This window comes from Manacus vitellinus, unplaced genomic scaffold (assembly GCF_001715985.3).
Source record: "Manacus vitellinus isolate BGI_N305 unplaced genomic scaffold, ASM171598v3 scaffold_7_pilon, whole genome shotgun sequence".
In the NCBI taxonomy this organism is placed as follows: domain Eukaryota; kingdom Metazoa; phylum Chordata; class Aves; order Passeriformes; family Pipridae; genus Manacus; species Manacus vitellinus.
The window spans coordinates 22,640,447-22,653,225 of record NW_021940813.1 but is presented as its reverse complement, the minus strand read 5'-3'; the positions used below and the strand labels follow the sequence as shown (position 1 = coordinate 22,653,225).

Here is a 12,779-nt window from a genome sequence, read left to right as displayed (position 1 = left end):
TAAAGATGATGCTGAACATAGCAGCAGAGTCAATGTTGGCATAAAGATGGGATACCTAATTTAATTGAGTTGAAAAGAAGCCTGACAGAGCTGATTACTTTGGAATTTTGAAAGAACAAAAGCATGAAATCCACACATTGACAAAAAACTTTTGTCAATTTTTTTCCACCTGAGGCTGATGTAGTACTTATTTTTAAAATTTAATATGAAACCTTCATGTTTTACTACTTATGCAGTAGTTGTGTTTTAAGGAGAGAGCAAGCTACTTTATGCAGCCACAGAGATTATTTAATCTTACTTAAAGAATATAAAAGGTTTTGCTTAGTCTTTCTTATTAAAAGATTCTAAAATCCTTAATGCTCATCTAAAGATATGACAAGACACAGGTAAGGAAATGTATTTGAAAGCTGTTCTAAAAGCATCAAAGTAAACGAAAAAAGGTGCAGAATTCAATATCTAAAACCAGACTAGTCTAGTATTTTTTCCCAGTAAAAATTACTGAATTTCACAGACTAAAGTGGGATGATTGTGGTTATTAATAAAAGAAAAATGACCAAACTTGCATAAAAGTAGTGATAGCAGTTTCCCAATAATCAATCTTGGGAACTACCTTACTTTTTTCCCTATCAGAATCCTTGGTAGACAGAAGATGTATGGTAAATAAACATGACATAATAAGAAGAGACACTGTCCCTACAAAGGAGTATCAGGTTATTTTACATGAAAAATGGAAAGACTATTAGAATAGGAGAAACAAAGAAACTGAGTGAACAGCCAGAACTATGGATTAATAACAAGAATTACTCGAAAGCTGGAAGACTGCCACTGAACCATACCTCAGCATGTATTGATCCAGAATTACTGCTGGCAGCCCCAATAACCCAAGTTCAAGAGAGAGGAATCCCAAACAGCAAGGAGTCACAGAGAAATGTGCCTGGCATGGTCAGAGAACTGAAGAGTCTATCACTCTGGCAGAAAACCAAGACAGTTTGGTCTGGCAAGACAAGGGTTGCACTATACTCTATGGAAAACAAGAGTAATACTATGGGCATAGAAAGATTCTGCAAAAACCCTCCAGGAGCAGCAGTAAGGACCAAAAATCCTCCAATTATTCAAGTTCTTGATTTTATGGACTATAATTGTACAGATGGCATTGCATACAAAAGCAGAGAATAAAACTATTATTCAGGTCCACTCCAGATCCATCTTGCCTTATTACCACATGTCAAACCATCCTAGTGTAATCAACACTTCTAGCACTTGGACTGGGCACAGGACATAAAGCTATAGGAAGCCAGGCACAAACTAGCAAAACCAGGACAAGAGTCCAAAACTCTCATACAGTACCCTTACTTGAAGGTATGTACTCAGAAATTATCAATCCTGGCCAATAACTTAAGACAGCTCCTATCTAGGAGCTTAACATTGGTATGGACACTAAGAGTACTCACTTGGCTCAATTCCAATTCATCCTGATTAAAATAGTTCAACCCTAGTTATCTACAACTTCATCATCCCCTACAGTCAAATTGGATTACAAGAAAATACTACACATCCATATCTGAAGACTTAAACTTGAGGAACAACAGAACAGTGCAGTGCAATAGTGCAAGCAACTCTGCAGTACTGCAACTGTGCCTCCCCTTAAGTGTGGAGCAAAAGGAGCACCTTTGCTTCCTTGATGATTTCAAGCAAGGATATTACTAAAACTAAAAGGCATTCTGGTCCCACAGTTGTACCCAAGACATGGAAGACGACAAAGACATGCAAAGAGGGATGCAAGAAACAAATTTTCTCCTCTGACACAAGATTCTCTCGATGTAGATTCACATTCTTGAGTGACACATGACCTTCCTGGAGCTGACCCAAGATTCTGGAAAGAATTTTTGCAGGAATCAATGACATTGGAGATCTCACCATGTCCCACCTAAATACTAAGTCATATCTTATTTTCTGCTCAATTTGTGTTTTCTGATAGAAAAAAATCTAGTTGTATGAATATTTCTAGAAAAAAATTGCGCATTGCTGCCTCTGTGAAAATATGATGAGAAAGGAGAGATACAGTGATCATACTGCTTGACAGGACAAACAGAGGCTTTACAGTGGTAAGGAAAACATAAGAGCATTCATGAAATGGAAAAGACAAGTAGATTCACTAGCAGCCACAGTGAAATTTAATCTTTACCTCAAGAACACAGAGAAGTTCTTCCACATATGCTCGTTCAGTCTCAATAAGTTCATTAATTACATGCCTATGGACAAAGAATGACAATTAAGGTGGGGCTATTCACTCATGCAAAGTAATGAGGCAACATTAACTTTGTCTGTGTTTCTACTTTACTTTAGACAATAAAAGAACAATTTCCAGGTGATTTCCATGAAAATGTGATGTTTCATGGATATTTCTGTCAGCAGTTGATATATCCTTATTGAGAGATATGTATTTTTAAAACATATTTAAATTTTTTGAAAATGTGTTTAAACAGACAAAGAGTCAAATCTAATAGTTAAAGTGTTGTAGTAACTAAATTGAAGCTGTGAAGCCTTTTATCACTGTACATACAAACTCTGGTTACGCTGTGTTCATAAGTATCATGGAAGCTGGAGTTCAAACTGCATAGGATTATCAAACACGGACTTAAAACTACACTGGTGATTTTAAATTAGAGGCATTTAGGGCACTCTTCAAATATCTCAACACTGCTTTAATTTCCCTAACAGTCAAGCAACATACACTCCCCCAGCCCCCTTCCTTTATGATTCTGTATGTTGTAACACAAGGTTGTAACACTGAAAAGATCACATAAGTAGCCGGTTTACAGGTGAAAATGCAAGATCTGCTATATGCATTGCAGCTACCAAGTTATTTCTTTAATAAAAGCGATGCTGTTCAGTTTTTATATAAATGATTTTTGGTAACATTTATCAGAACAGGGACTAAAAAGAGTCCAACAAAAAGACAGTCTTGAGGCACGGAGACCAAAACCTCCAATAGATTTACAGGAGGCTTATTACTCAAAACTATGTCATCTCTGAAATGAAAATATGTCGTTATCCTGCCATAGCCTCACCTCTCTGCAGCAAAGGTAGAGTCTAGTACTACACAAACTATAAATAATGCTGCAGATAGATTGAAATATCTTCCTTTATGTACAGAGCAGAGCCAATGCATTTCAAAAAGCGCTGAGGCTTATTTCAGAGAAGCATCTTATCAAAGACACTTCCAGAGAAATGTCTTATCAAATCCTTAGCCAAACTCAGGCTTTGCTGAAACCAAATCAGAAAAAAAGCACGCTTTTTTGCTTATCAAAATATACTTACTGTCGTAACACAGCTAGGTTTTCTTCATCATCCATTGTAGATCCTCCTCTGCTTTGATGCAGGTCAGTCATTTCACTCTAAAGAAAGAAAGAAACAAACAATGAAAAAAAATAATCATGGCATCACATATGGGGGGAAAAGGCTTTAAAATACAGAGCTTTGTGCTCAGCTCTACTAGTATGTCTTTTCACTGGAAAGGCTGTACTCTATTAAAAATTAGGGCAATTTGCAAGAACGCTGCAAAAAAAATCCAAGTCATCCTGAAGATCTTGAAGCACACAACATTTGGACACAAGAAGTTCTCCACGAGAGGCCAGTTTCAAAAAGATGGTGGTTCAAAGTCCCTTTTCCAGGAAGACAACATTGAAGCATCAGCATAATCTTGTAGGCAACACTGGCCTTAGACTGTTTTCCAAGCTAAAAATAAGGTACTGTGCTAAATTTCTAGTTCTTGACACAGAGATTCACTCTTAAAACTCCTACTGTAATGGCTAAACTTAACTGTGGCTTGCTGAAAAAAGGAAAGAGGCTCTGCTTTCAAGCCCACCTTGAACTAACCCTGTTCTCCAAATGTTGTCCGTCCTGGTCATGTGGTCCTGCTTTTCTCCATGCATTGCCTTTTGCTGAGTTGATTCAACTCTCTAACCCAGTGAGAAACTATTTGTTTCTGTTTCTGCCATCAGGTTACTTTCCTTGCTGGAGGTAGGGCCGGAAGACCATCCCCACTTGGGAATGGCAACCCATTAGTTCAGGTGAAGCTGTCTTGGAGCCAATGAGAACTGCCTCTTCACTCTCTCCAGTTTTAAGAGTAGCCAATTACTACTGGCAAATAATAAATGTTTCCTGTTCCTAGAATTTATATTTTGCTGCCCTTAACATTTTTCCTAATACTGGCAACTATTTACTTTACCTTCCCTCATACTCAGCCCATCAACAAAGCAGCCTCTATTTAAACCATGTGACTGTTTCACCAGAGTTACTTCTACAGGGACAACACCATCCCTTTTCCAGTGGAATTGCCTCATCCTTCTTGAGAGTTCCTGAATATTCCATTGTATTATGACTTTCTCAAGCAGTACATACATAAAAAAACAAGGGAAAAAAAAATTACCTTTCCTCTTCTGTAGTTTACCCTCCGAAGTGCACTGCTTTCTGAGTTGGGTACATATTCTCTTTGAAGACCTAAGCAGGTAAACCAGAATCAAACAGCAATCAAAACTTGATCAGATCTGACACAGATGTTTGTGCAACCACAAATTATGGCTGAAAGTTTCTTTAAGTTTCTCAGCATAGCACAAAAAAATTAAAGGCTAATACAGTTCCTTACCTGGAGAGGTACAAGGAGATTTTACAAATGCTTCTGGTCTTGGTGCAACAGGCTGAACAGGACGTGTCTGCTTAGCTGCCAGTTTCTTAAGACTTATTTGTCTCTTTTGAAACATTTCTTCCATACTTTCTTGCTTCTGGAAAACCTTTTGCACATGATCCTACCATTGCCATAGAAATAAAAAATAACTTAAAATAATAATAATTTAAATAATTTATTAAAATTTTTAAATTCCTGTCAGAGACCTATCAACAAGTTATATTGACATTTAGCTCATATTGATTTGAAATTGCAATTACTTTTATACCATGTATGGAAATATTACCCTAATTCTTCTCTCCCAACAAGGCATAATTTACTCTCATTTAGTACATTTAAAAATTGGAACAGCACTTCATAAAGTATTTTGTGTGCTTGTTATAGAGAAATCTGGGATTCAGGTTTTCAATTTAAAGAAAGGAAAAGTTTTTTTGACAGTGTCTAAAGGTTCTGTTACATGAAGAGATCAATCAAGAGGAAAAGGGATAAGTTCTCAAGTTCTTAAAAAAACACCAAAAAACCAAAAGCAGTTACAAAGCAGAAGTGTGCAAATATCAAGGACAGAAAGTATCATGGTTTTGCTACATAAAAAAAAAAAAAAAGATAATTCAAATGCTCAGGAGAATTTTTTCTTTAAAAGCAATCCTACTGTCTGAAAAAACTAAAGCAGTTATTAAAAGACTTTGAAATCCTTAATGCTCATCCAAAGATATGACAAGACATAGGTAAGGAAATGTGTAGGCTTTACAATTCCCAGGTATAACTCCTAGTACTTATTATTTAGCCTTTTCAATGGCAGTACAAGAGAGCAATTCTAAAATAAACAAATGGACACACAGATACACATAAACGTCTTTTGGTACCTTTAGGTCCTCATTGAGGATGTGTGCATACTCTCTGTAAATTTTATTCAACTCCTTGATTTTATTGCCAGCACCAGTATCCAAGAATTTCTCGATCTCCTGTAATGCTGATTCTGCACCGTCCTGAGACTGACACTTGTCTACTGGCTGTGAAGCCAGCAGATAAATTCCTTCATCACACCACTTCATAGACTAGAAACAGAGAAGAGAACAGGCTCAGAATGCACCAGTGTCAGCATCAAACACTAAGAGGCCTAAAACACCTCATACCTCTACTTATGATGTATTCAGCTACTTAAGGATGAAATTTCCAGCACACGAAGATAATACTACCTACCATTATGACAACTGGTTGACTGAGGTTTTAGCAAACAATATGAGATTCAACTGTTCCATTCAAAATTTACCTTCTCTAGTAAGTCATGCAGTTCCAGAGATTTGTTAAGATGATTTCTCCTCCGTTCTGTCTCAGTAGTGAAGGCATCACAGAGATGATGAAGTTCAGTGCATTTTGGAATAATGGAGTCCACAGCATAATGATTGCTTTGAATAAAAGCATCACCCTCTGAGGCTAGCAGTCTGGCTTTTGCTACAGTTTCCTAAGAAAGCAAGCACTGATTTAGGTAAATCTTTCCTTGTATCAAGATCAGTGAAAAAAATTTCAATATTATTTTTATGCAGTAAAATACTCATGCTGATAAAGAATACCTCTTTAGTTAACAGGTGCCTTGATTAAGAAATTAAAGTGATTTCCTGTTTTTCCAGATGCCCAAGAACTTTTATGCCTTCTTCCTTTCTGTACCAGAGTACTTCAGAAACATTAATAAGTTTAATCATATTCCTCCCTGTGAAGTAAACACTATTGTCTTCCTATGCCTTATTCAGCAGCATCCTGTGTGTATATGTATGCAATCTGGGGTACAGCAGCAATCTGAACACAAATTAAAAAATATCTATCTCAGCCTTAACAACAACGACCTCACCTAGAGAGCAGTATATTTCACTGTGAAGCACAGATCAGAAAAAGGTTCCCTTTCTACATTGTTCAGAGTGCATGTTTCTGTTGGCCATCTTTTAACATACTGTACATTCAATACACAGCTTTCTAATTCCTAAGATTTAATGAAACAAGTGGCTTTAATAGGAATCGAAGTGGCCCCTTGATCACTAAGAGCAAGACTTGGCTATGTAGACAATTTATGCAGTTCTTCAGTGAAGCAATCACACTTTGCAACTGGTTACTCTGCTCTTCATTGAGGGATGCCCTAGAATTAGTCTCAGATGTAGTCTCAGCTCTAATGGCTAAAGACATTACTCCAAATTCCTTCTGCACGTTACTTGAGACACTGATTCTGCCCTGTTGTCAGCTTAAGCTCTGCTCATAAGACATACTCAACAACCAAATACTATTCCCTTCTGCACATGCTTTGTCATAGTAGAAATTAAGGAGACTTGCAGAGTTCTTACACATGATTTTTCTTCAAAGTTGGCAAGATCTTTCAAAATATGCTCCACATGTGATCTGCTGTTTCCTACATCTGTGAAAGCAGATAGTCTCTCAGACACAATATCCAAAGCTGCTTTGACCTGAAATGAGACACAGGTATGTATCAATGAAAAGGGTTGCACCTCTCTGGAGACCCATCAGTTAAATAGCTGATAGCAACTATTTGCAGTCAGGTGACTCAAATGATGCAGTTACTGGGGCATAGAGACAAATCACTTTTTTTGTCAGCCTACCTTTACCCCCAATTCTAAATGAAAACAAATACAAAGAAAAGGCATTGAAGTAATCCTGTTTCCTGGTACTGAAAAAAAATGCAGGAAAAGTAATGGAACTCAGGAAACATTTATGATCTTAATTTTACCAGATGACAATGATACAAAGCAAAAATTAATGTCCCCAGCAAAACATGAGGCAGAGGTTCCCACTCTAGCAATTGGTTGAGAGATAGACAGACACACACTTGCAACAGGGTTTCTGAGTGTTGCTCTCATGAAGACACAGTGGCTGTGCTCTGAGATCAGCTACAGCAGCATAAAGGGACTGTAGATGCCATCAAGCGTGCGAGTTAAACAACGTGAGATCAGAAACTGGCTGTAAAAACTGTAGTTCAGTCTCCAGCCTCCACCCAGCTTCTAACAGTGTGGTTGCAAATTCCCACCCACAGTGTTGGAGACAGCTTTTATAAAATTTCAGCCAGAAGGTTTAGTTGAGTCTTGGTTCCACAAAAGGGCCTATTGGCAAGATGAAAGCATTGCAGCAGCATTTCATACTTCCATGGTACAGAACAGGTTTCAAAGGGGTTTTTGAACACTTATACCCTGCTGGGTGCATGGAAAAAAGACTGCAGAAGGAAAGCTGTTATGTCTCTATAGGCAAGAATTCAAAGTAGTAAAGATAGCAGTATGTCAAGTAAGGACAAGTACAAGAAAAAGGCTGGAGAAAGCTTTCAAACACACACAAGAACTGCAAAAACAACAAGAAGAAGTATTTTCTTCTGAATCATTTCTATATTATCAAATATTGACTGCCACCAAGAAGTTCTCACCTCTCTGAAATTCTGTTCAAAATTCCGAAGGCGCAGACACTGCTCAAGTTTTTGCTGATGCTTAATCCAAAACTCATCAAAGGCAGTTTCTGTTTCATGTAATTGAGCCAATAGTCTTAAAAAAAAAAAAAAAGACAAAAATCAAAACAAAACACAAAAAAACCCCACTGTAAGAATGATGGGTAAAACCTTCAAGGGACAATGCAATCTTCCACAGTAAACAAACAGTCTCCCTAAAGCAATATTTTTCAGATCAAATAAACTGGATACAGGAAACATTTTAGTATTGCACAGAATTGTTTCCTAGAATAACAACTGATGTAAAACCGAAACTCAACACAAACATTAAGTTGTGAAAAACTTGCCCACACAAGGGCAAGTGTGATTTGAAGCACCTCAGCTCTGGCCTGGGGACAAAGGGAGTTGGGTCTAACACATAAATAAATAAGATATGCAAATGTGTGTGGGCTAGGACCCAGAGGAACCCAAGCCTTAGGCTGTAAGGAAAAATTAAAGTAAAAATTTGTACTGCTGTGACCAGCCAGCTGCCCTTACATTTCATTCCTTGAAGCAAAGCTCACAATAAACTTGAAGGCCATTGCTCCTTCTCTTCCAAGCAGAGTTACTACTTAAATATCACAGGCAAGCGTACAGCAGTACCACAATGAAAAAAGCCTTCTTCAGTTATATTTCTATATACTTTTACTTTTTAACTTAACTTCTAATATTGCATTTGACAGTATGATAACCTATGGACTTTTTACAGTGAACTTTGCTGTACTTAGCCTACATCCAGGGAAGGCTACACATCAGAACTTTAATGAGCTTTTGTCTTCAGTAGCACAAAAACAAACTCTGAATTTAAAAGTTAAAACTGATTAGAAAAAAGGCAGGGACACACACAGAGTTTGTTCCAGCTTCTGTCAGATATTGTATTGAATAGGAATGTTACGGATAAATTAGAAACCCCCACCCCCATTGTCCTTGGATAGCTGATAGCAACAGCGACCAAAAAAACTGAATTCTGCCAAGCTTTGTGGATTGTAATGGACAGTTATTTGGAAAGAAAAGTCAGCCTGAGTGTAATAGAAACACAGAATGACAGATAAAAAAAGAATGCAGAATACTGCCTGAGGGAAATGAGCTATGCTTTCATAGCTTTCTGAAAATTTACATCTGTCCTATGGTGATATAATGTCTAAAAACCTGGCAGTAATTTAAGGTGTGTGTCGGGGGGTGTGTGACAGGCGGGAAGCAAAGGAAAACAATGTCTATTACTGACCAAAGGAAGCATATAGGAAACTGTGCATAGATTCCTCAAAGGTGGTGTACTCCCTAGTAGCCCTTTAAAGGCTACTAACAATATTGATAAATATCAGGTTTCAAGGAAAAAAAACCCCAAACCCTCCCACTTCAAAAGGACCTGATGAAAATGGACAAATCTGAAAAGAATGGATATATTACTTCCATCCTCCCCTCCTGTCTTCCCTACAGCAGCAAAATTTCCTTTAGTCTCTAAACAAAGCATTGATGTTCTTTAAAATAAGGCACAGCTGTTCAACTATATAGTCCAAATATGACAAAAGAGGAAAAATAACAGTGTTGTTTTGTTGGTACCAGAACTCCAACCCCATTTCCTTATAGCCAGGTGACCGAGTAGTGGATTACTTTGCTCAGGACAGATCTGACAAAAGATAAGTTGTTTCTGAAACATTTTATAATGTTCACATTGCAACATTTGCTTATTTGCAAAGCATGCATATGGAACTAAGCAAAAGAGCTGGGGAGGGGGCAAAAAATCCCAGAAAAGCAGCATGTTCAGTATTTCACACCTCTCACCTTTCTACCGTTGTTTGATTGTCTAGCTGATCTTGATTCAGTTTGTATTCAGGATTCTCAGTAACTGGTTTTGTAATACTTCCGAGGATATCATCTCCCTGTTCTACTGCTACCCTGATGTCCTCCTACAAAACAAAACAAAACCCCCACAAGCTGTAGTTGTGCGGTGTTGTTTTTTTAAGCAGATTTCATAAGGCACCAAACTGGAAGAAGAATTTTAACAGCAATAGAGCAAACACAGTTTGATTAAAAGTAGTGTTTGACAACAGACAGTAAATGATAAATGTCAGCTTTTTCTATGGTTACCATCTTAAGATCTCAGTGTAACTGAGTTGAATTATCATAGTAGACAGCCTTCTAAGTGTCGCCTTAGGCTACAAATATCTAAAAAATTTTAGATGTACAGTTTTGAAACCACCAAATAGTTTTCGTTTAAGCCTATTTGAAAGAACATTTGTTCGTGCTTCAAAAGGCCATATATTTTCATGTGCATGCAAATACAATCAAATTTCCTGTTACAAACAAAAGTACAAATTAAACACACCATACTTACAAAGAAATTACTGTTTCACATACAAATCATTATGCATTTGTACATACATAAACTTAGCCTCAAGAAATGTCATTTTTGAATGCAAAAAGGATTTTTAACATCAAATCAAGTAAGTTCAACAAGATTTCAGTGGTTGACATTGTTACTTTCTATTAACATGTCCCATATTTTCTATTTATGTTGCTAGCTATAACTTAAAACACAGTTTAACTATAAGACAGCATCTTTACAAAAATTACATACCTTCATTTTGTCCTTTTTTTCTGTGTGTGTTGCAAGAAGGGAGCTGGTGGATTGCACATCATTTGGTAGTTCTGTTTCAGCCAGCTCAGTCCCAAAGGACTGAAGAATCTGAGCTGTTTGCTTAACCTTTTGGGCGAAACCTTCTATAGCCTTTTGGAATAAAAAGCATTAAAGATATTTTGAGCTCATCACACACATATGCACAAACAAACACATACACACAAAATATAACTCTCAAAACAAACCCAAACAGATGAAAACAGAAGACTGAAAAATGGTCAAAGTATAATTTTGCAAGCAACAGATACCGTCACCATTAATTCCTTAATTGTATGTTTTTCTTAGCCTTGTAACAGGTGTATCTTCTTCATATTTTTATAATCTGGAGTTATTTGACAACTTGAGCTTTTTCCTTCTTGTAGCAAAACCAATAAGCCTCAACACAATAATACACTGTAGTTCCTTTGCTCCAAGTGTTCAGAAAACCACTCCCAAGTTATTACTCATATTATTTCTCCAAGATGACTAAGTACCATTGGGAACATCTTCTCACTCTGAGCAAGTCAACTTGCATCACTTGGAATCTGTTTTATAAATGACAGGGTATAAAACAGAAGGGTTCATTAAACTGAAAGGTTAAAACAAAACCTAAGACTTACAGTGCGACGGGACAGCCATCTGTTATGGCAGTAATCCAGGGTGCCACCAAGATCTTCTGTTAATTGTGTCTTATCAATGTAACCCTGCAGTTCTGATACTGAGCCCAGCATTATGATCTGCAGAAGGAGAGAAAAAAGTGAACGTGATCAGTGGTGACAAGTCCCTTGTTAAGGATTCTAAGCCCCATCCTTCAGCCACTGAATACAGAAGTAAGTGATGGAATTATTTCCTTTGGGTATAGAAAAACAAACTTAACAGTTGTTTCAGTTGAAGTTGATGTAAATGTAAGTAACTGAATAGAAACATGAGCACCATGCATACTAGAAAAAAGGCTTATGGTTTGTACAACATAAATTACACTGCCAGGTTTTTTTAATCTTGATAAACCATACTTGGCTATTTTCTAAGTGCAACATTCATTTCTTCCTAATTTTTCTTTGTTATCCTGGGTCTCCGTGAGAGAACAATAGTGTCTACATGGATTTGTCATGTAAGGACTGATTCCCCACACTAAGTGAAAGACAGAGGAAAGACTATCTTTCAGCCTTGAAATTTACATCTGATAAGCATATAACTTTTGTATAGTTTCAAAGTTTATTTTAAAATATAAATGCTGTAGTTTTGCAAACAAAAGTACAATCAGTGGGTTTACTGGTAATAAAACAACAAGCATCCATTGTATGTTTGCTCAAATGACAGAAACCATAGCATTTGTCCATGGGAAATGCATCTGCCTCAAAATTCACATATTCTTTCAAGAGTAAACCATCATGAATTAGCTAAAATTGCTAGAACTGCCTTTAAACGAGACTTTTTGGTGGGTATTTTTGGTCCTTACTGGCTACATTAAGTACTTTTACAGATTCCTGGTAGTAAAGGGAAAACACAGGATTACTTACAGGTACTTTCATTTTAAACTCATCTTTGCCGAATTTGAAAGCAATATCCGAGAGAGCTCGATGAAAAAATCCTGTTGGGCGCAGAACAAGGACCAGTTGCAGGTTTCCTGGGAAAGAAGCCTGCAAAGTAAGTTTAGTCTGTTATTTCCTGTGTCTTAGCTCCAGAAAATATTTTTGAGCAAGGAGAAGCCCCTGATAAACCACGAACCAACTGTATCAAAGGCCTCTCATAATGGGGTGACCAATCATATAGTTACATGACTAGTACAAAGAGCTTCATTCAAAAGACATTTACTTGTCTTCGGGAACAGGGACCTATTCTCTAGGAATCAATTCTTTTTCAGGGCTGGCTTGTACTGCTCTTCAGCTAAGACCACAACCTACCCAAGGAGGCTAATGAAACGAACAGCAGTAGTTTAGTATTTTTTTAACAGCAGTACTTTCATGGGTACTTTATCTTCTCTTTAGTAGAAGGTGCCAAGA

The 12,779-nt window shown here is 37.1% G+C and overlaps 1 protein-coding gene across 4 annotated transcripts in view; it reads right to left on the bottom strand.

Annotated features, from left to right (window-relative positions):
* The window catches only part of MCF2L (MCF.2 cell line derived transforming sequence like), a 150,301-nt gene that overhangs the window by 17,661 nt on the left and 119,861 nt on the right, over positions 1-12,779 (bottom strand). For all 4 annotated transcript variants that reach the window (XM_018084156.2, XM_018084158.2, XM_008926229.3 and 1 more), the window contains exons 5-16: positions 12,297-12,416; positions 11,397-11,513; positions 10,738-10,887; positions 9,942-10,066; positions 8,103-8,217; positions 7,018-7,137; positions 5,958-6,149; positions 5,551-5,742; positions 4,649-4,808; positions 4,433-4,503; positions 3,322-3,398; positions 2,186-2,252 (exon numbers count right to left, since the gene is read on the bottom strand). In XM_018084156.2, the coding sequence (XP_017939645.1) occupies positions 2,186-2,252; positions 3,322-3,398; positions 4,433-4,503; positions 4,649-4,808; positions 5,551-5,742; positions 5,958-6,149; positions 7,018-7,137; positions 8,103-8,217; positions 9,942-10,066; positions 10,738-10,887; positions 11,397-11,513; positions 12,297-12,416 (1,506 nt within the window). The remainder of the gene's footprint in view (positions 1-2,185; positions 2,253-3,321; positions 3,399-4,432; positions 4,504-4,648; positions 4,809-5,550; positions 5,743-5,957; positions 6,150-7,017; positions 7,138-8,102; positions 8,218-9,941; positions 10,067-10,737; positions 10,888-11,396; positions 11,514-12,296; positions 12,417-12,779) is intronic.